At 37.3% G+C, this 24,016-nt stretch overlaps 1 protein-coding gene across 2 annotated transcripts in view; it reads left to right on the top strand.

Moving 5' to 3' along the window:
• Positions 1 to 24,016, top strand: part of ATAD2B (ATPase family AAA domain containing 2B) — a 73,814-nt gene that overhangs the window by 1,309 nt on the left and 48,489 nt on the right. For both annotated transcript variants that reach the window (XM_014251462.2, XM_005521831.3), the window contains exons 2-8: positions 14,461 to 14,615; positions 16,060 to 16,106; positions 17,127 to 17,280; positions 19,326 to 19,428; positions 19,971 to 20,079; positions 21,250 to 21,366; positions 22,348 to 22,423. In XM_014251462.2, the coding sequence (XP_014106937.2) occupies positions 14,461 to 14,615; positions 16,060 to 16,106; positions 17,127 to 17,280; positions 19,326 to 19,428; positions 19,971 to 20,079; positions 21,250 to 21,366; positions 22,348 to 22,423 (761 nt within the window). The remainder of the gene's footprint in view (positions 1 to 14,460; positions 14,616 to 16,059; positions 16,107 to 17,126; positions 17,281 to 19,325; positions 19,429 to 19,970; positions 20,080 to 21,249; positions 21,367 to 22,347; positions 22,424 to 24,016) is intronic.

The following is a 24,016-nucleotide window of genomic DNA, read 5'->3' as shown; positions in this document are numbered from 1 at the left end:
ACCATGGTACTGAGTGCCACATCCAGTCTTCCCTTAAACAGCTCCAGGGACGGTGTCTCCACCGCCTCCCTGGGAAGCCCGTTCCCAATGTTTAATGATCCTTTCTGTGAAGAAATGTCTCCCACAGGAGAAATTGTAGGCAGGACATTTTCTTTGGTTGATGAAACTTCACGTATTGCTTTAAAGATTTTAACTACTATTGATTGCTGCCTGATTTGCGTGTGTATTGTAAAAGCAGTGCAAATACGGAAGTGAAATTTGAGGGTCTGTGTGTTTGACAGTCCCACACCAACTGACCACGTCCCTGCCGTGCAAAGGAGAAAGTTAATCAGCTGAGTAAGAAAACAGCAGCAACAGACTGAGGCAGATCAGAAGGATGTCACCTGGAATTCTCACAAAACCTTTTACCCCATCCATCCATAAAATACTAAGCCAAATACAAATCACTGATGAGATATCCTGTACCTTCAATGCCTCTCTTTCAGTTCTTTCATACTTCACAGTTGTTCCCTTCCCCCATCTTACTTTTCCTTGTTCCCTATTTCTTCCTTGTTTAATTTCAGTGGACTCCTGGGGATGCAACACCATGGTTGTAAAAAGCTGTTCTGCTTGTTCCAGTGTGCAGTTTCTGTTTATTCATATCATGGGTCTTGTGGTTTGTGAAGCAAAGTTTGAAGTAACCCTTACTGGCTTACTTCTCAGGGAGGTTTACTCCTGCTAAGAAAACTATCTTTGGCTTCTTTCCAAGTATTTCTAATTCATGAACAGTGTTTTTTTTACTACAAATCATTAAAATGTTCAAATTATGTTATTGTCATGGTGTAAGGAAAGGAGATTATGTAAAATATTGTAAATACTTCTCAAGATATTTACTACATTTCTAAAGGAGCATTTCTTCTAAAGTTAAATATAAATTTTGGTGTATGGGAATGAACTTGTTTCACTTCACAACACGTCTCATATGTTTGAAGTGGATTTTTTCTTTCCATTTAAGATGTAATTGCCAAATATGAGCAGAAGTTATTCAAGAGGGTTTTTTTTCTTTCTTCCCCCATCCAGTGTGTTTTATAAAATACGTATATCTCACTGTATTTTAAAGTTGTTTTTGTATAACTCTTTTTATTCTTCAGATGTAAGTACTGTCAGCAATACAGCGTCTTTCTGAGCTTCTGAATCTTCTTGAAGTAGTGCCAGAGAAGGATCTCAGTGATTAGGACATGAATATAGCAGTAGGGAGACAAAGCCTTTGCTTTTGGAAGTGACTGTCGGGAGACAGATAGTGAGGCTGTGTTCAGAAAGCGTGCTGGGATCGTCTTCATGCAGTTGTATGTTTTTTGTTGTTTTGTTTTTGTTTTTGCAGTTGACTGGAACAGTTTGTCCTTCTAAATCTTTTGGGTGTTACATCAGAAAATCAGCCTTACTACCAGCAGTTAATCGGGTTAATGGGCAGCTAGAGTTTGAAGCTCTGGCAGAGATGAGATGCTTCTTGTTTGCAGTGTGTGACTTAATTTTCTTGCATGGAGCTTTCACCGGGGCTTCCTGAGAAATGCTCTTCAGTGGGAATGTTTGTAGCCACCTTTCAGAATATCTTTTCTGTCTGTTCCTTATTAGCAACAAAAACCGAGTTAGTAACCTAATGGCCTCCTGAAAGATGCTGAGTAGACCAAGTGAGAGGATGGGACTTGCCTTCTTCCTCTTCTGTATCTATTTCCTATTTCCTTCTTCCTTTTTCCACATAAAAATTTATCTTTTTCTGATAGACATTTTTTGTGGGTTTTTTTTGTTTTGTTTGTTTGTTTTTTTCCATTTGTTAGAGGTTTTTGCATATATTTATAAAGATAGGCTTGACTCTCTCCTTTCCCAAGAACTTAAGTTTCTCAGCTTCAATATTATGCTGAGTTATATGCAAATAGTGTCTTCTTTTGTTTGATCTGAATCAGGACGCAACATTCATTTTGTGGAAATGGACTGTAATAGTCTAAATGCCTTTATCATGTTCAGTGTATTCCCTCAGTAGTACTTGCTCAGCTTGGAGAAAGCAATGACATCAGGCTTTGAAAAGTAAACTGGTTTGAATTATTGATTGGCGACCACGCAGTCAGTGATGGAGATGAATACGTGTGTGTCTGTCTGCTGACCAGAAGCCAGATTAAAATGAACAAAATCCCTCACTAAATGGATCAAGGAGCCAAGAAGTTTATTGTCTGAGATGATGTCATAGCAGAGTGCATAGAGAGGGTACAGAAGGGAAAAACTGGGCTTTGTTTTCTTCCTGTTTCCAGGATTGATTTACACACTAGTAGATCTTGAAGCTGTGCTTACATAAATATATATTCTGTTGTTATACAAATTACACATATGTGTATAAAAATACGGATTTTTTTTTTCTTCTGCGCATTAAAATTTGGGAATTGTTCTAGCTTTATATTAAAGCATTCTGACAAGAAAAGCTCATCAAAATCTTCTACAGAGACATAGAATTTTAACACAGGGCATATGGGTTCAGTGGATTTCATTCACACTATGAAAAAATTGAGGAACCTGTGACCGTAAGTGGTTAAATTTGCAGTTTATATCTACTTATGTCTGATGTTTTCAGACACTGAGTTGTGATTGCTGGTAACACTTCTTTGGCAGCTGAAATGATTTTTCTTAGTCCTCTCAAAGCACAAATCAAAAGTGTTGATCAAGAATTTATTGTGTAATAAACACTCTTAAATCATGTCAGTGTACTGGTTAGGCATTTCAGAAATGTATACAAGGTTAGCTTAATTTAATTAGCCAAGAAAGCATTAGCAGTGCCTTAAAAGCTACTTGAGGGCACGGTGATAATTGTAACACATGATCCTCGCTAAAAGTAGTGCTGCCAACCTTGCGCGGTGCAACTTAGAGCTCTCCATTGTACTTAATTGCTATGGGAGCAATCGGGGGCTGCAGGAGTGACATCGGGTGCTGGAGTGTGGAAAGGTAGAGAGCCCAACAGCATTTCTGTGCCCTGTGATGCCAGCATGTTTCAGTGTCTCTCACTGTAGTTTCTCAGTCTGTAGCAATAGAAGTGTTTTCTGATTTCTGGGTCATAATGCAGCTTTTATAGCATAAACTTGTTGCTACATTTTACTCTTTGAAAAGCCTTTAATGGTCAGGTGTTGAAAACAGAAATAGGTTGAAAGCATAGAAAATGAAAAACTTATTATGATTTCTCTTAAATTACAGGTTTTAAAGATAATCAATAGAGCTTTCTAAAAACCAAGTTTTCCTTTATGAAGGACTCTGATTTGCATATTTTCTTTATTGTCTGTGCAAAGTATCTCAAGGTTCTGGGTGCTCTGGTGTTTAGAATCAAGCTATAGAAAAAGTTAGATTTTCCTCCTTATGCTGGATAAATGACACTTGCTGGCCACCTGCACATAAAGCTCTTCAAGAAAAAAGCTTCTATCCAATATCTGTGTTTTAAAGATCTGCATTGCCTTTGCAGTAGCATCAATGAAGGTGCTGAGGCTAATGCTTTTACAGTTCTTTGAAATACATCCTGAAATATAAAGCCTTGTGAAATTATTCCAAACTATTTAATTTAAAGAAAGATTCCCAAGAAAGCTCATCTTTTCAGTGTGTAATAAAATCTTGGGTTCTTTCTGGTTTAGTGGTCTGCTGCTCTTTTGGGATTTAGCAGGGAAAAATCAGTGTTCTAAAATGAGTTGTGCAGGCCATTCCTTGGCTGTATGGTGTTAATACAGCTGTGACCAGTGGGAAATGGAGCAATTGTTGGAAGCAGTCTTAGTTCAAGGTTCTGTCAAAATACCATACAGCTGGCATTTGTGATCCTTTTGTGGTTCTGAAGGGCTGAGTTTGAATTCTTACATATCCTGCCAGATGAGTCCGGGCCACTCTCAGAAGTCAGGACACCTGAAGTGTCCGTGGTTTGTTTTGGGAGGCAGGGGTGCATCCTGTTGGAAGCTGGACGTCCTTGCTGTCACACTGTTCTAGGACCTTCAGAGGAAGCAATCTAAGGGCTAATCCAGTGAATGGATAAGACCTCTGAAGAGTACTGAGGAAATGGTGTTGATGTTTCATCTGCTGCATTGCTTCCTCTGAATATTGGGCTTGTCCCAGAGTAATATTAATAAAAGCTGCTTCTCCAACTACTGTCTCTGTCTGAACTTTATACAGAAGGTTTGACCCATGGCTGTGAGACAGCCCAGGACAATTTTGCAAGAGTTGTATACAGCTTGGGGTTATGCAAGATAATTAGCTCAGGTAATTACATTCTGGTCACCTCCATCCCCCTGCAGTTTCAGTTGCATGTGGTATGGTTTTGCACATCCTGCCCTAAATTGTTGAATGTTTGCTATTCTGTGGAAAAGTTTAACTCCAATCTAATGATGCTTTGAATGATTTCTTTGTAAAACTTTATAAAACCCATCTTAAACTGAAGCGTGCAGCAAGTAGGCATCAGTGAGCTGAAGCTTTCATTGCTGTGAATTTTGTGTACTGTTTTGTAGCTCTGACCCATTGAAAGATTGCTGATTATTTATTAGATATTTTAGCTGTAATGGATTACTTTTTCTGTGGGTAATATCACTCATGGACCCATTTATTGCAAAGGGAGCTGACAATATGTTTTTCTCCTTTTTTTGTGTACACTTCATGCTTTGCTGGTTTTTCTAAACTATATTTCAGTCTGATTTCACTCTTGAAATATTGTCTTCATTACCTTTGATGGGATTTTCATGGTTTATTTTAACAATTAATTTTGCTTTAAATTGTTCAAGTGTTGGTTTGCATTTATACGTGCTTGGATTCTTTTTCTGAATAAATTTAGTTTCTTTTTGCTTGGTATTTACTAAAACAGGCAACTTTTCAACCAGTTGTAAGATTAATGTGTAATCTTCTGTAAGCATTTTCATTTTGCACTGTGTACATGTATGCTATAATAGCTTCAACTCCTAGCTTGAACTAGGAAGGAGGCAGCTTTAATTCTCCTATTAGAAATACAGAACTTAGAAGCCTCTCCAAGTTCCATAGTTCTTGTAGCCTGTACTGAATTTTGTGGTTTTACCTTTATGCTTCTAGTAATGTCTGTTGATGGCCTAACTAACATAAAGCTTTGATAGAACGTTTGTATCCAGTTGTACTTGGAGCAGATGCTTTGGTTCAGTTGCTTTCATAATTTGGGAAGAGGGCATTTTGCTTTTCTCTAGCCTCCAGTCAGTTCCTTCATTTTAAATGGATAAATAGTTGAGCCAAGCTATTTAAATAACCTGAAATGAAGAAGCTGTTCATTTTCTACATGTGGAAGAGATTACTTGCAGTGAAATTTGTTGCTGTGCTTCAGCAGTCCCTCATTCCAAGTACTTAGTAACTATGCTTTATTATTTCTCTGATTGTCATTAAGGCTTCAAAATTTGTTTTTATTATGAGTTAAAATTCAGTACATTAATCTTAAGATTTCTATCACAATTGTACACAATTTTTTTCTTTTTTGAAAATACTGTCTTCAAGTGCATTGTAGCTGGGGGTGCAGAAGTGTTTTAAAATCCTGTTTTTTATCCATACAGAGGGCCACCTTCCTAGTTTCCCTTGCTACAGACACTTATTTGCTTAGTTCACTGAGTCTGTTTCCTGGTCGTGTCCAAGCCTTGGGGAAGAGTCTGGTTCATGGCTTCTCCCTCTCTCTCTCTTCTCCTCTTTGCTATCCTCATTTAGATCATTCTGCTTCCTTATTTAGGTTTATAGTAGTATTAAAGGAGACCATGTCCTATACGCTTTGTTTAGGATGTGGCTGTTAAACATAAACAAGATGGATTTTTGAGGACTGAGGGTAGGAAAAAACATTTGAATGTTTTCATCTTTTCCACATCAGAATTATAATAATTCTTGATTCTCAATTCATTACATAAATATAATTTCTGTTTTAAAAGTCTTTGTTAACAGAGTTTAGAAACTCACAGAACTGGTTAATATAGTTCTGACTAAAAATGTATTGCTTCTAGTATTCCTTCAGTATTAAATAAAGAGGATCAGTGGTTTTAGAAACTTCCCTTAAGTGGATCTACTAGAAAAACTTCTAAGTGAGGTGTGGACCCCATACAGCAAGTAGAGAACTCTTCTCAGTGGACTTGCTCTTCTGCAGGTGTGTGATTTCACATGTGCTGTGAGCTGTGAGCTCTGGCTGTGAACTCTGCAGTTGTGAAAACAACAGACTTGCCAATATTAATGCTTGCCAGGCCATTTGATCAGCTGGATCAGGATCACGTTTCTGGTCCAGCTGAAACCAATCCTCTTCTCCACATCCTCTGTCTTCCCCTTGCCTCCCCTCCATCCTTCTCATTTGATTATCAGCTGAAATATCATAGTATCATCCTAATTTTGGTGAAGGCCCGGAGAAGAGAGGAGGAGTGCTTGTGGTGGAAATGCTTGGAGCGGGCTGCTGACGATGGGAGGATAAACCTCAGCTCACTAGTTATGGCCTCTGTCACAGTTTGGCAGAGGCTGCTCTGTAGGTCACTCTCCCTTTCATTCATGAACCAAGTAACCTGTAGATTGCAAGAGTTTTTTGTGTGCCACACTGAAGCTGTTGACAGGCACTCATTCACTGTGGATACAAACAGGTGTCTTTTTCTGTAACAGACAGAGGGGATAGTTGCAGGTGTGAAAATCCCCAGTTAACAGTGCTTTTATTTGTAATTTGTAAACTTTTAACTTTCACATTTAATAAATTACCTGAATTCTAGGGTTGAAGAGTTCCAGGAAATAAAATGGAAATCTGTTAAAATAATAAAGCAGATTTTCCAGTGCAAGAAATATGTTTGTTTGTTTTAATCTGAATGAATGGGGAAGAATTTATTCTTCTGAAAAAGTCTAGATGATGGTATTCTTTTTGTTCTTAATGGCTATTATTGACATGAACATTGTTCACTGAAAAAAAATACAGGAGCTGAATGTTAAAAGGATTCAGATCAGCCTGCAATTGAGGCATTCTTTACTATCATTACCACTAATGAAATACATCGTTAATAGTTGTTTATTCCAAGATCATCAAGCACTTAAGCATGAACATTATTTTTCCTTAACACCTGTGGAGAGCCAATGTTTGATAAATGTCTGTGTGCAAACAAGTGGAAATTAGAGAACTGCAACCAGGAGATGGGTTCTTTTAAACTGACTTCCTCTTTCAAGCTGTCAGCAAGGTTAATGCATCAGGGCCTTCATGAAACTTGGAATTCTCACTAATGTAGTTAATTTACTCTAATCCAAATACATTTATCTCTCAGATTCTCTTAATTGAAGGCTGAGGTAGAATGGTTAGAGTTTGGAAGGGATGTTGAAGATCATCTCTTCCTAACCCCCTGCCATAGGCAGGGACTCCATCCACAAGGAGTTGCTCAGAGCCCCATCCAATCTAGCTTTGAAGTAAAAGTGCTTTTACACTAGATTTTTAGGACACAAAGATAGATGTTCAGCCTTCAGCAGTATGTTGTATGCCATCACAAATACAGTCTGCTGTATTATGCTCAATCTCAAGTTCAGTCATGTTACCTTCTTTTCCCAGACAAGTGCATCAGGTCTTACCTCTTCCTACTAAGCAGTCAGCCAGTTCTCCCCTACATGAGGGGCTGAAGGCATTTGCCAGGAAAATGTGGGTTGAGGTGGGGAAGAGAGGAGCTAGTGAGGATGTGTTGGTGCTGGAGAGAGTGGGTAGAGTGTGGTGTGTCATCCTGAAATTAGGACATAGTGTGGATGCATAAGTCAAGGTGTGGTGTCTGGTTTGAGCATGATCATGAGAGCGTTTCAGCTACTGAACATTTGTACCAAGCATAAGGGGAGTTTTAATTTTTTTTTTTTTTTTTTTTTATTTTTTCCCCCCTCGTTTTGGTGAAGAAGCTATAAAGCAAAGTGGTGAATTAAAAAAAAAAAAAAAAGGAAATAGGATTTGAAGGGATTTATTAGGTTCTGGTCAGATGACATGATCACAGTAATAAGAAAATTTGTTGATCTGGTAAGTAGAATTTGGAACCAAATAAAACTTAAAATATCTTAAAGAGATTGTGAAGCCTTCTGATTTTTAAAAATTGTTTAGGATGCCTAGCCCAAAAATGTATTAGCTTAATGCTAGTAAAACCTAGCTCTTACCTGACTCTCATCAATAGATCTTAACACAGATCTTTAATGCAATTAAATTTTTAGGAGTTAATGTTTTAATCCACATTTTTTGCCTTTGCAGAAACAAAGGAACACGTGGTTTTTCCAGACTCACTAGACAGACAGCTCGACAATGTTTTTGGTGTATTTTATTGGTGTTTGAAATGTGTTGCCATTTCAGCAAAGGCAAGTTGTTAACCGAATAGTTATATGAGGGCAAGGATGAGACATAGGCTTGGTTGGGACACAGTCACATTTTTTTCATGAATAACTGTTTTACTTTGTAAAGGCAATTTTATCTTTTTATACTGTAGAATACAAAAGTTTATTAAATGTACTAAATAACCATGAGTCTTTTAGGTCTTTTAATGGACAGCCTATTTCAAGAAGTTTGCATGAACTGGTAGGAGAAAAGGCAGACCAGTTGTTTTCACATGTGGTTTTAAAATAAGAATCCAGATTAATATTCTGGGACATCCAAGAAGATGTGTTGTTAATCAAAAGATGTATTTTAAATTAGAGAATAGAAAGTTAGAAATAACCAGGGGACCTGGATTTAGTTTCTCCATAGTCAGTAAAAATGATCAAGATTGAGACCTATCTGAAATGATAGTCTTTTCAGAGAGTCAAACGAAGTGGAAAAAGTTACATTTATGTATATTAGAAGCTAGGATTTAACTAAAGTTAGAAGCAGACATTTTTGAAAACCTGTGGCTGAAACAGATTTTTGGAAAATGTTTATTTCGCTATTTTAAGAGAAAGTAACTTTCAGGGTCTTTTGTGCTTGTTTATTGTGTTATAAAGAAAAGCTATTTGTGCTTTTAACAAAATACAGGGAAATAGGATTGTTTAGCTGAAGATTGAATATCAGTGCATTAATTTTATGTCTTAGACATGGGAAGAGGCTATAGAAAAAACAGCTGCTGCAGCATTCAAGAGAGTGGGTTGAAAAGTTGCCTGAGTGAGGAGCAGTGAGCAATGGTGCGAGTGTTCAGGGTGCGGCAGACACTCAGCAGGGTGTGCCCCACAAACCGTATGGCGAAGGACAGCAAGTCTGACCATGGTGGATAGCTCAGATATTCATGTCTGCATGCCTGTGTCTGAGTACAGACAAACCTGTGGCAAACCAGACGGAGTCTTCTTCAGAAATTGCAAGGTGTGGTTGTGGTTTGAATGTTATAAAATCCCTTGAGAACTCAATGAACTTGTGTTCACATGCTTGGAGATGCCAGCGGTAGAAATGGTTTGTATTCATCCTCTGTGTCCAAGACTACTGGATTAGGATTATTTTGGGATGTTCAGACCAGCAGTATAGTGAAGAGTTCTTCAGTTATTCTGTTGGCCAGGATGTTACCGCTGAAGATGAATAGATCACGCGGACACAGGTCGAGGTGTGGTGAAAAGAAGAGCAGAGTTTATTTTTCCTCCCAGGATTTATAGGCTTCTGACCACGGCCAGGGATTGGATGGTCAGGATAACACTTTCTCACTGCACTGGCCATGAGAGATGCCCATCACAAGACGGGTAACAGAAAGAATGTACACATATCTATGTTTACACTTACTGTCCTGGGAAAGTCTTTAGAAAACCATGTTAGCAAGCTCAGAAGCTGAGTTTTCAGAGCGACGCCAGGAGATTCAACTTAAAGAACAGAAGAAACAAAATCCCCGTACCCTCTCCACTTCAAAGATGCTATAAGTAATCTTTGTATTTTAACTTGGGAATTAATCAAATGTCATACTTTAACTGGTTCCTGTGATACCCCTGAAGGCATTGTCAGTGAGTACTCCCCTGCTATGTGTGTTCTTCAGTCCTGCTGAAAGACTGTAATGGTGTAGTCACTGTTCTAAGAGGGTAAATTGAGAAGGAAAAGGTCAGGTTTCAGTAATTGGTTTCTAGTTTGTGTTTTCCAAAACTTAAGTACTCTACATGTTTTAAATAAAGCTCTGTTAGTATCAAATTAGTGTTTTGAAATTTAGGGATGGATAGAGAAGAGACTACAGGTAATAATGTATACTAGTGTATTTGTAGCTTGCTCATAGATGGGTATTAAACAGTTTCTCCTTTTCATACAAAGCAGAGAAAGCATAGAGAGAATACACAACTTTCTGTGTAAGAATATGTTTTCTTGCTTTATTATTAATTTTAGCTTTTGTTTCTAGATGTATCAGTATCATTGTTCAAGTGCCTTCAGTGAAGGTGTGTTACCAGTTTGCCTCACTGCCTCTGCCTAAATTGAATCTTAGCTCAACAGCTGATTTGTGGTATTCATTCAGCTCACATTCCATTTTACTCTTGAATCCAAGAATAATGAAGACTGTGTTTTGCCAGTCTAGACCATGGATGGTATCCTGTTAATGCCAGTTATTTCCTTACGCCTTATTAGCAAGAGTGCTTTCTGTAGGAGGTGGTTCTGGTTGTTCTGGACCACAGCTGGACTTCGCTGGGTCTGTCTTTTCTGTTGGATCAGTGCAGTTGCACTAAAGTTTGTTTCTTTCTTTGTACCTTCTGGCACTATGTAAAGTCATTTTTTTGATTCTTCTGTGCTTTCTTTTTCTTTGTTGCTTTGGTATGCTTGAAGGCAATTTCTGACATGATTAAGATTTTATTAATTCATATTCTCTGCATTCTCTCAGCATGTGAGTGCGTTTGCTTCAGTGCCAGTGTTTCATTAGGAGCTTTGAGTTCAGTGCATTGGTTTCTACTTCTTCAATTGCATTATTAATTTCTTAATTTTTAAGTTTGATGCTTGTATCATATCTTCCTAATCCCAGAACATTTTCATGATATCTACTCTGAAGTAATAAGTTTCTGGGTTGGAAGTGAAGTGCTATTTTTAATCATTAAAGGTATAAATGGTTTGAGACCCAGTTCCTTGAGGGAGCAAGTTGAGTGCTGTGGAATCATTAGACCTGTTTAGCTATAAATGGGAGGAAGCAGTGGATAGACTGTTCTCTGTAAAGGCTTCCCAAATTGAAATTAATTTCCTTTCTTGTTCTAGTGTATCCCAGTTCGGATAATCTCTTGAGTGTTATGAAAACTCTATCTCTGTGTTTTACTGTGGGTAGTGAAGGTTCTGGATGGTAGTCTGATTTGATTCCCTAGAGCTTGAATTTTTAAGATTGTCTGTTAACTGGAAAATGGAGCTTGGATTCTTTGTAATATATTTAAAATTTCAGTGATTTCAACTTTCTAGAAGCTTTGTCAGTATTCATGGCAAAACATTTTCTGTGTTAGTGTGTCTTATGCAGCATGTAGTCTTAACAGGTTAGTGTTTGGACTTGAGTATCTTAAAATTTAACTTGCTTTGTACTTGCTGAATTTGTGCATGGAGTTAATATGCAGACAAGTGAAGCTCAGCTGAAAATAATAGCCTGAACAAAGAATAACCTAATTAAATAAAGCCCTTAATTGCTAGTCTGGTTCCTTAGGCAGCTGCAAGGAACTGATTGCACATGTGATCACACTGACAGCCTGCTCTTCCAGTTTCTGAAGCTATTTGCCAGTATACATTCATTTGACAGCATTAGAGATCTCAAAGATACTCTTTTTGTGTAACTTTTATGAATTTTGTGAATATTTGTACCAGAGGGAACTTAAAGTAGAAGAATTTGTCTCCATTGCTGGTATTTTGTTTTAACTTCCAGCTGACAGGATAAGATCCTAGCTGAACTTGAGACTTGGGACCAGATGCAGGGCACTGGAGGAAATTCAGAGAAAGGTGATGATAGGAGACTCAGGAGTTTGGCTTTTTGCATGGAAAGGGGTGGAGATGGAATACAGGAACTTGTGCGTTACTAATTTCACTGCTGGCAAATAGCTTTAATGTTACTCCTTGTAAAGCTTTGTTACATGCTGCTTCATCTTTCCTGGTTTCATTTTCTCTGTCTTGCTTAGCCGGTTTCAAACTGGTTCTGTGGCTTACCTTGAAACTCTGCTTCCATCCTTCACAGGGGAGCTTGTGTAGTTTCGGAAAGTAGTTACTAAAATTGACCTAAGCAGGGTTGTATTTAAGTCCACAGGTAAACTGATGGCTGAATAAAGCAAAAAGTATACGCACAAATACTCAGAGTGTTCAGAATATGCAGGCTATTAAAATTTTGTAAAAAGTTGGTATTTTGTAGTTTCAGAGTGTTATGGAAAACAGCCGGGTGCTGCCCATTTATTTTACGGTGCTATGCAGGGTGCAGGTGTTTTGTATTTAAGAGTGGTGGTAGTTATTATTTTTTGTAATTGTCTGATCCCTCAGTAAGATAATTAAGATCACTGACAAGGTAGGAAGTTAATCTAACAGAAGGAAAGTGAGCTTTTGAAGCTTTAGTGAGCTGGTCTGGTTTATGGGTGGATCAGATAGACATTGGAAGAAGATCAAAGGAGGTTGGAGCAATGCTGTGTAGTCAGGCAAGGGAGTGCATGGGCTCTCCTTGTGTCACAGTGGTGCTGAGCTGTATTGTCAAACTGCACCCATGCATTTGTATTTCACTTTCTAATTACTGTGCTGTGATAGTCTCTCTTCCTTTCTTAAAAAACAAACCTTTTCTTTTTTTTAATTTTCTTGAGTACATGACACATGATGTTGAAGTATCTGGAGTACAAATCAGGTTGTTGTTAATAAACCTGGTGAACAAATGGGACTTCTGTCCTTAAACATCTCCTTGTGTTTAAGTAAAATTATTTCTTTGTCATAGTTCAAGTTCTTACTGACAATTCCTGGACATTAATATTTGAAAATCGGTTCTCTATTCTTGCAATAAAGGATATTTAGTTTTTTACTCATAGAATCATGGAATGGTTTGGGTTGGAAGTAACCTTAAAGATAATCTAGTTCGAAAACTTTGCCGTGGGCAGGGATACCTTCCACTATCCCAAGTTTCTCAAAACCCTGTCCAACCTGTTATGTTCCCTTGAACACTTCTAGGGATGGGCCAGCCACAGCTTCTTTGGGCAGCCTGTGCCAGTGTCTCACCACCCTCACAAGGAAGAATTTCCTCCTAATATCGAACCTGAACTTGCCATCTGTCAGTTTAAAACTTTCCCCCTTCTCTTGTCAATACACGCCCTTGTTAAAATGTCCCTTTCCAGCTCTCTTAGAGCCCCTTTAGTTACTGGCAGGTTCCATAAGATCTCCCTGGAGCCTTCTCAAAGATGAACAACCCCAATTCTCTCAGCCTGTCTCGACAGCAGAGCTGCTTCAGTCCTTGGATTATCTTCATGACCTCCTGTGAACTCACTTCAACAGGCCCATATCCTTCATAGGTTGTGGGCCCCAGAGCTGGATACAGGACTCCAGGTGGGGTCTCAGGAGTGGGGAGGAGTCCCCTCCCTTGACCTGTTGCCTTTTTCCTGCTGATGCAGCCCAGGACACTTGACTTTCTGGGCTGCAAGAGCACATTGTGAAGACCTTCTTGTCAAGCAACACCTCCAAATCTTTCTTCTCTGGGCTGCTCTCCATCCATCCATTTTCCACCCAGCCTGTATTTATGCTTGGGATTGCCTGGATCCAGGTGCAGGACATTGCACTTGGACTTCTTGAACTTTGTGAGATTTGCCCACTGGGTGACATCAAGACTATTTTGATGAGGTAAAATTTGTAGCTAATAGAATCCTGGTTTTATGGTTTGTTGTGGTAGTTCACCAAAATAGAAGAAGATCCTCTGAAGTTGGGCGTCTGTCCATTTCTTGTCTACAGCTTTGAAGTAATCCCTTGGTACTATCTTTGAGTTTTTGTCTCTGTTAACCTGTGATAAGTGCAATGGAAAAAATCCCCTTTTGGTACTCTAGGTGCTTAAAAGGTGTTAAGAGTAATATGGTTACTGTGCATAATGCTGTTAATGAACAGTGTTGGACATTTTGAGGGGTAGAACAAGGTACTGGAAAACTCTTACAAGAAGGAAGAGTGTTTGTTCAAGTGTTTTAAGAATAAAGACATCATCAGTGAAATAAATAATTGCTGTGCTTTTAAGTATCTTAATTTTCCACAATCCTTTTCTCTCTTTATGGTGTTATTAGCTCTTTTGCAAGTAAGGTGAGAATAGCAGTGTCATGTATGATATATAAAAAATACAATGGGTTATAGAAGCAGTACTTGTTTAGAAATACAGGAAAACTATTATGGAAGTCTAATGTTTGAAATTAAATATTTTCATAGCTTCTGGTAATGTTTTCAGAATAAACACTTTTAATATTTCACACAGGTTGATCACTAAGAGTTTAACAGAGACTTTCCTTACTGACCTACTGAGCAGAACTTTACTCTTTCTCTGTAAGGATATCTGCAAATGAGCCAATTAAGTATGGTCTGATGCTTTTTTTTCTTTTCAGAAAGATGAAGGTAGTGATGCTAGTTTGAGTGATAGCCACATATCTCCTCCTGCCAAACGTACCTCAAAACATGCTGATCCTGTGTGCAAAGACAAATCAAAATCACGCAGTACTGGGCAGCGAGAGGAATGGAGCATCTCAACTGGACAGTCCAGGTAATTGGTGCCAAGAGAAGAAGGAACTCCAACCAATTTTTTTTGTGCTGTTATCCCACTTATGCTGTTTCTGCAGTCAGCTGCAGCTCAGGAGTGTACTTCTGAAGCATGTTATTTTAACACAGTTTTCTTCAGTTTAAGACCCCAGGAATGTGGGTTGCATCAGTGCTCTCATTTCTGTTTCCTTTCTATGCATATTTGTGCAGAAAATATAAAGTAATTTTATTTGATATGCAGTATGAATTTTAGATTTTTGATGCATCCAAATTTAGTAATGTAATTGGTATCTTTATGTACTCAAGCTGTAAGAAGACATGACATTTTAATTAGGGAATATGTGTTACCGTCTTTGGAGAATGGGGTAATGGTCAAGTTTATTTGTATTGTTGTTCAGCCTACTAAGTAAATTTTTACTGAATATAGCCTCAGTCCTGCCATATTTTTATAACTTGAAGCAGAAGTAATTTATTTTATAACTCTAATAGTATTTTACAAAGCATCCTTGTGTTCATAAGGTTCCTCACATGATTACAGGTAACTGTGAGACAGTGTACACAGTATGTTCCTGATCCATGAACTTTCAGTTAATACTGATTCTTACGTAGATATGTATTTCATATTTATGTACATGTCAAAATCGTTCTTGCAATGATTTGTATGTAAGAGTGATTCTAAATCACTACTGGGCTGTCGACTGCTAGGATGAAGTTTGCTTAATGGCTTTGTAAATCTCAGAGTAGACCTCTTCTTATGTTAATTTTTCTCTTTAAAACAGAATTAATTAAATATAGCATATTAATGTACCATGGTCATTGGGAACTCGTTGCACCTTCTATTTCTTTTGTTTATAACAGTAGACTTGTACTGGATCTCCTAGAAAAGTCCGTGTACAAAAATAAATACTGAATGCAGCTGGGAGAATTTAGACCATTGTGTCAAATGAAATTTGGCCAGGGTACTTAAAATCATATTGTTGCTCGTTTAGAACCCACTGCAACATGTCTTTGCATCTGAAGTTTTATGTTGTTTCTGCCAAAATCCAAAGCACTGTGCTTAACAGTGATCTTGAGTCACTAAAAGTTTCCTAAAAGTTCTGTTACTTCTACTTGTTTATCCAAGGTGTTGAAATCCAGGGTTGCCTTTGGAGAGCTATACCAAGGTTCTGTTCTGAAATTTAAGAATTAACAGGACGAGGGCATGAAGAAAGATTAGTGAGTTTGATCAAAGAGATGCTTAGTTGGGGGGATTCATATAATTGGTATTGAGCAGTTTTGTCCTTACTAAGGTCTTGGGCAGGAAGCAGACTCTTCCAAGGGTATGTCTTGCAAAGGGTTTGAAATCAGAGTATCATGGAGCATTTTACAGTCAAAGTTTTATTTTCACTCTATGCCTTTTGCTTGGCTAAATAAAGGTAATGTTATTTATGTGTCTAATTGTCTCCTAGGTTAACTTCTCAGCCTGGTGCTACACTCCCAAATGGACGTAGCTTATGTAAGTTAATTGTAGCAAAACTTTTTGTATTAGCTTTTACATTAAACAGTTTTATGTCAGTGATTTTCAGTGGCATATGTTTTTGATAACTTTACTGATTCCTTTGACCGTTTTGACCAGAAAAGTTACTGCTCAGTTTTCTCCTGTTGCATTCTTGGATACTCTCTGTGGATATAGGGAATATTTTTAGATGAAAATCCATTTCTCTTCTCAATTCAGACCTCTAGGCCATGATCTCGATGTTTTCCTTAATTCCCAAATTACTGTTATGAACTAATTTTGGCCTTCCTCTCTCAGTTGGTCTCTTTAATTTACTTGGTCTCTTTGCTCATCTGAAATTTGGCCTTCTGTGGTTCTTAACATTACTTAACTCTATTGCTTTAGAGAGACCTGCCTTGTCTGCAGCTCCTGCTACCTTGAACAGTCTTCCTAAAAGCTTGTACCTTACAAACTTGCCATTTCATTGCTTCTCTCAGCTAGAACCACTTTGTCTTTTATGTCCCTTTTTCATCAGTTCTGTCTTGTTTAATTTTGTGTTGACTCTATGTAAGTGTTATTTCATTAAGCATATTTAGTATTTTATTATTTATTGCCTGAGGGACAATTAGCAGTGGGATCTCTTTGTTTGGCACTGTACAGAGTAGCTGGTACAGATCTGCTTGTGAAGTCAATATGTTGTATCTGACCTTTTGATACTATATTTGAAAGATTAAGAATTGAAGCTGTGGGCCAAGTATAATTTTTTATGGTAGTGAGTATTGATGTTAACTTAAAAATATTGAATGCTTAATTGAATGCCAAATTTTAATAATAAAATAAGATTATTATCTAAGGAAATAAGCTTGAATATGCAAAAATAACTTTTAAAATAACTTTGATAGGAATTAAATACAGTTCTTCAGTTCATACTGTGCTTAATAACTTTTGGTTTATTGTCCTTGCTAAGTATTTTGTTATTAATTCTTGTTTGTGAAAATGTTGTTTCCTGCATTTTGAAGTAGTAATACAAATTTCTCTTAGCTCTCAAAAGCCACCCCCTTCGAGGGGAAAAAAAGGGAGATGGGGACCATGCTTGCATAAACGGAGATATAGAAGTCAGAAAAAGTTGTCGGTCCAGGAAAAACAGATTTGAAACTTTGAATCAGAGTTTATTGTTTGATCAGCTAGTAAACAGGTATGTGGGGATACTACAGTTGTATTCACAAAGCACCTTAATGACTTATAAAATTAGAAACCCCTGTGTTCCAGTGCCATGTCTGTGTTTTACTGTGGGGATGCATTGAGACAAGCTAGACTGTGGTTTGAGTTACAGCTGGATCTGTGCTGTGACTGCCATGGTATCCGTGTTCTAAATGCAGAGTAACTTCCCAGGCTTTCATTGAGGAGTAAGTTACTCTGTGTTTACACCTGGATGAAGCTGTATGTTGGCAGTTACTGCAGAGTGCCTGATGTGCTGTAAATCCACACCCTAGTTTGTTTCTTGGTGACCTCTTTATGTAGTGATACTTTAAATGTCATGTAAATTGGTGATTAGCAGCAGTATTTGGAAGCTTTCTAGATTTTGCTTGTATGATTTTGATCATAATATATCAGAAGTTTGTAGCTTTCGTTTTTGTTTTTTACCATTTGTTAAAAATTCACATAGGGTGGGTGTCACTTTTTGACATTTACTGTGCAGACAAAGTAGGTCAGACAGGGAGGCATGGTCTGGTCTGAGCATAGGAATGGGAGCCAGAAATGCTTTTTTTGAAATACTATTTCTCTGTAGCCCTGGGCAGGTTACTTAATATGTCCTGATCTTCCCACCTGTAAAACAGGTTTTAGCTGTCATATCTGTGAGAGACTGCTTTCTCCAGTGCTGGAAAATGATTTAAACATAAACATTTAATTGTCAAGTATGATCTTTATTTTTAAATGTATTCTGTTGAATCCTTTAATTTAATTTTCTATTTGAACTTACTCAGTAACTACTTAGTATCACTTTGCATATTTTGAGTTACATTTATTTTTCTAGTTGCAGTTGAATCTCTCTCTCCTTACCAACAGTAGGAAAAAGTCTACCATGAAGGTTATAATTTGATAAAATCATGGTACTGAAGTCTATATAAGAGCTTATACTGATAAAAGTGTGTCCCATAATCATTGGAGGTTTTTAAGAACAGGTTAGACAAAAGTCTGTCAGGAATGATTTAGGCATTCTGCAGTGTGCTCTCACCTGGCAGAGCATGTAGGCTTTTCCAGGTCCCTTCTAACCCTATTTTCTTTGGTAGCAAACTGCAAATTATTTTACTTTAAATAGTTCTGTCACACATGACAGGTATTTTGGAAGAATTGTTTAAAATGGAGAGGAACTCTCATAATAAAAGCGTGACTTTATTGACTTATGTCACCAGAACTTCCACTGTCTTCTAGGCAGTCTTTTGCCCTTTAGATTTAGTTTTAAACAGCATGAAAAAAAGGAATCGAAGGTTTCTGTCTTACAAATATTATACAAATATAGTGGAATTCCTGTTGAAAGCTACCCTAATTGCCATGGAGAGTAATAACATGGTCTTCAGGACAGGTGGCCAAATAATTGAGTCGACCTGGCTAATACTGTGCTGTTCTTTTGCTTGAGCAGTGAAGCGTCTGGCCAGGGTTATCACTTATATACTACTGCTGTTTTGACAGCTGTTTACAAATACTCCAGATAATGAAAATGCTGACTAAATAGTAGATGAGAAATGGTAGTGAGTATTCAAATACTGAATGATGAGATTCTAGATGTTACTGGTTTAGCAAAAAGAAAATCCTTTATGTTCTAGTGTATTTTTGGGTCAGGGTAAGACACAGTAAAGCTTATGGGGTGGAGGCATTAATTGCATTCCCATTATTGTAATTATTATAGGTGAAAAGCTTTACTTCCTTTTTCAAATTTAATCTTACATGATGCCTAATCTTATGTCTCAGCAGTTGCAAATTTATATGCTACAATTTGTACTGAGCCAAATTCTTTTAAAAAGTTTTTTAAAATACTGTCTAATTTGAACCCCAAGCTTTCATAGCATCAGCATTTCTTCTTTTACATACTTCTTAGTTTGTAGCCTTTCAGTTTTAGTATGGTTAGGTTTGTAGCTAATTGATAGACAACTTAAGATGTTGAATGCTATGTCTAATGTTCTGCATGTTACTGTTTTAAGACTGATTTTTTGTGTGTGTTAACTGTTGCATATATTTTAGTACTGCTGAAGCTGTCCTGCAGGAAATGGATAATATTAACATCAGGAGGAACAGGCGATCTGGGGAAGTAGAACGGCTGCGGATGTGGACAGATACAGAATTTGTAAGTGCAGAGTTTCTGAGATCTTGGGAAAGTCATATCACAGTAAAACTTGTCTGTTTTTGCAAACACCATACATTTGTCTGTAGCTCTGTCTAAAGGTTTGTGATTTTCTTCAGTGGGTAACATGAAAAAACATGATAAACTAAACCATGATAATCTAAAATTCAGAACTAAATTAGTGGATATGCTTTACATTGTTTTCTTTATTGATAATTCATTGTCATGCTCTCATGATGTGTTGTGGTGGTTCTTTGGTTTGAAGCATACTCTGGTAGCCTGGAAGCAGGACCAGTGACTGTCATCTGCTTTTTTCATGAAAACTTGATACTGATGTTACTCTGCATTAGATGGACTAGATACTGTCTGAGAGATTTACTTTCGCATCTATTAAATGAGACTGCTTTTGTAGTATACCTATGGAGAGATCTGCTGGAAAAACACTTGAGGGCTAAAGATTGTGTGGAGCATTACTTAATGCACTGGGACTAATACTGAGTGACATAGGACAATACTGATGGGAGTGCATGTGAATTTTATTCCAGGAAAACATGGATATGTATTCTCGAGTGAAAAGAAGGAGGAAATCACTGAGGAGAAATAGCTATGGGATTCAGAACCACCATGAAGTGTCCACAGAAGGGGAAGAAGAAGGTATGGGTGGTAAAAAATGGTGGGGGCTTGTCCGAAATAATTAAAAATAAAGTTTTCTTTCCCATAAGATAGCAATATATGGCACTACAGAAAGCAGAACAAAGACTGGTTTCTAAATGTTTGTATAGTGCATTTCCTTCCTTCTGTTTTTTGTAACACTAAGTAATTGGAGCTTTCCTTACGTTCCCTGTGACAATCCTTTGGTGGAAGTCAGGATGTAATGAATGTAGTCTACAACTGTGTGTGTTCTAACTGACTTGATGTTTCTCACGTGCTGAGTGGCAATTACCAGAAAGAATTTGTAATAGTTAGGCCTGCATCTTTCCTTTGGGGGCAGGTATTAATTAAAGTCTGCTTTCTGTCCATTGACATTTTAGAAGGCTTGTAGGTGCACAGCTGTATTTGAAATTCTACTTTCCTTTAAAAATTTGAATGCAACTGGTCAGTGGGTTCAAAAATCACCCAGAAAGAAGGGATTGTGCCTAGCTTTGATGGCCTGATGAGCATCATGCTTGGCCTCCTTAAAAATCAGACTTAAACTTAAGGTCGTCTGTACAGGTTTCAGCATACTGCATCTCAGTTTTTAACTAAAACTGCTGTGGAAGGTATGGTTTGTCCCAATGAATAAGAATGCAGTCCTAGTTCAGATATCCACGGATGGAAATTCTGATCCTGTTAACAGATGGGCCTAGGTTGTACCTTTATACATAAAGTATATAAAGTGTATTTCTGTGTTCTTTGCTTTGTGTAAAAGTGATACTGTGCATCATAAAGTTGTACTTATTTTCATGCTGTGTCAAATATTTGATTTATTGAGGCTCATATGGGAAAAGAGAAGAAAGGCATTATCCTTAATTAGAAGGATACTTATTGAAGAAAAAATACAGTGGGTAGAAGTGATATTTGAAGTATTTTACAACTAAAGCTGTTTTGAATGCATTTATTCTTCCTTCTTTTGCCTTTCCAGAATCTTGTGTAAAAAACTAGAAGGAAATTTGACAATGTGCTTTAGATTTATCATGGTCTTCTAATTTCCAGTGATTTGCCATTTAGTGTTAATTAATAAATGGGCAGTAATTCTCAGTGACCATTAAAATGTTAATTTTTTAGGATGAATTTAGCTCTGATATGAGGTGGAAGTGTTCTGAAAATATTTTTACCCTCCAACAGAGTCTCAGGAAGAAGATGGAGATATAGAAGTAGAAGAAGCTGAGGGGGAAGAAAATGATCGGCCATATAATCTCAGACAGAGAAAAACTGTTGAGAGATACCAGGCCCCTCCAATAGGTGAGGAACCAGACAGTGCTTGACCTGCAGGAATACCATCCATGGATGTGGGGAGGGAATAGTTGCACAGCTACTTCTCAGTCCTGACAGAGTAACAGGGGTGCAGCGCTGTGTGATTTCCATCCTGACCGGTTGTGGGTCACCACGTGGATGGGACTGCTGAGAACCAGTCTGTCAGTTTGTCAGTGGTGGCAGCATTGCTGCCTCATTGAACTCTGCAGGTGCTGCCCTGTGCTGTGCTCAGGGTTGGGGGTAAATGCGGTTTAGGTCAAGAAATTCTTGGCAAGTAGCAATCTAATAAATTAGGTGATTACATAGAAAAAATAGTTACTGTTATGCCTGCTTCTCTTCTTGAGTGGTAAGCCTAATTCATAACTGTGGATAAATGGCATAGCAGCAGTTATCACAAATGAGAAATCTGAAGTATTTCAGTTGGAAGGAATCTACAGTGTTCATAAAGTTTAACAGCCTGGCTGCTTCAGGGCTGACAAAAAGCATGTTATTCAGGTCACTGCCCAAATGCCTCTTATGACAGGCTTGGGGCATCAACCACTTCTTTAGGAAGTCTGTTGCAGTGTTGGACCACTCTCTCAGTAAAGAAATGTTTCTTCCTGTCAAGTCTGAGTTTTCCCTGATGTGGCTTTGAACCATTTCCGCAAGTCAGGGGATCATAGAATACAATTTCTCTTATAGAGAACTGCTGTGGTTTGTTTGTTCAGAGAAATTTCAAGACATCCCATATTATCAGCTATGAAGAGGTTTCTGTATGGAGTATAATGTTCTGCAGATAAACTCAAACACAGCTCTGATAATTTGATGAGGGTGAGGATGGAATTTCTGTGCCTGCATCAAGCCAAGTACAATGATAGTGAAAAAGCCCCCTGAGAAACGAGTGATAACCTTATTGATGAAAATTGATAATGCAGCACTTCTGTACTGCACTTAGATTAGTTTATTTTTCTTTTGTAATTGACGTTACAGTTCCAGCTCATCAAAAAAAGAGAGAAAATGCGCTGTTTGATATTCACAGATCTCCTGCAAGAAGAAGCCATATCAGGTAAATTTCAGTCTTTCAGTGTGTGGATGTTTGCTTTCCTTTAGTACATTCTGATAGGTTTTGATGTTCAAACCATTCTTCAGTGAGTTGCACAGTTCATTCATGCATGTGAGTGAGTCTTGAATTGTATCCTAAGTTCAGACCCTGATCAGCATCCAGACAGGAGTGTCATGGCACTGTCTAAAAGCACTAGAAGCTTTGTGCTAAACAGAATGGAAACAGGTGTGCTGCAAGTACTGGAAAGAATTCTGCATGGCACACTGTAGGTTTCTCTATAAGGGTATATATTTAATATTTAAATCAAGTGCATCAGTTTAACAAATATCCCCTTTCTGTTCTACAAAACTCAGCAAAGCAGGTTAATGTTTTTGTTTTCTTTCAGTTCAGATTTCATCCAAGAATTATCAACAATTTAATAAAATATTTAGCAAGCATAATTTTTGACTCTTATGTTTTGTGTCAAAGAAGTCTGGAGTGTACCAAGTTGTCTTGGAAACTGTCGGTAGGCTTTATGTAACAAAACAGATGAGATTACAGCTTAAAACATTCTTTAAAAAAATAAACTTACTCAAGCTTCAAAAAGACAAATCTGTCCATGAACAGAATCCAAGTAAATGAATACTAGTCATAGCTGAAACTCTTGTCTTGTTGCTCAGTGAAAATATATATGATATTTTAATGCTGTAGTGAAAATATATAAAGTAAATAAAGCAATAGCTGAATCTTAGGATTCTAAAGTTTCTTTGTAATGCAGATAAGAGTTGTTATTTTTTTCCTTGAAGAGTGTATGAAAATTTTTTGGGTAATCTCTGGATTTGTACTTGTACTTACTATTCATACGTGAAGAGTGTGAAAGTTATTATCCCTTTACTTTTAGCCTGCGTGTTACATATTTTATCCCTTCTTGTCAGGACACTGTCATAAGAAGTCTTCCCAATTGCTTGATACTGTCTTTGATATATTTTGAAATGTATCTCATTTTTGGTCATTGAACAGAAAAACTGATAGACCATGTTATCCGTTGGCAAAAATTAGTTAATTCAGTGCACTAACAAGTTCATGCAAATAATGCAGCTCACTATATTCACTTAAAATCCAAGACTTTTTACTAATAACCAACTTCTTCATGCAAAAAAGTGCTGAATATTTCAAACTGATATAAAATTCAACACCTTTTTGTACACAAGATTTAATGTACATTCTCTGACATTTCTGAAGTACTCAGTTTTGTGAAATACTGTCATACTAAAATAAGAAATGGTTCATTCAGACTTTGGATAGTAATTTTACTTGGATTCAGATCAGAAGTACAGGTATTTTGAGAGCCTGTTCTGCAATTCAGAATTAATAACCTCATAAAAAGAGATTATATACTTTGTGAAGTATAGAATATTTTCAAAGAATATTTAAAGGAAAGCGTCAAACTATTAAGGAGACATCGGTATATCTGTTATGTTAGAGGTGGCTAAAGTGGTTGGTAATTTTCCAAACCATAATTGCAGCTTATTGATTATTATATTAATAATATATTAATATTGTTATTAACATTCAGATCACATCTGTAAGGTATCATGGACTGTTACGCACATGTTA

Source organism: Pseudopodoces humilis, chromosome 3, assembly GCF_049639895.1.
Source record: "Pseudopodoces humilis isolate 2021_Gansu_Grassland_sample_001 chromosome 3, ASM4963989v1, whole genome shotgun sequence".
In the NCBI taxonomy this organism is placed as follows: domain Eukaryota; kingdom Metazoa; phylum Chordata; class Aves; order Passeriformes; family Paridae; genus Pseudopodoces; species Pseudopodoces humilis.
This window is presented reverse-complemented; position numbering and strand designations above follow the sequence as displayed.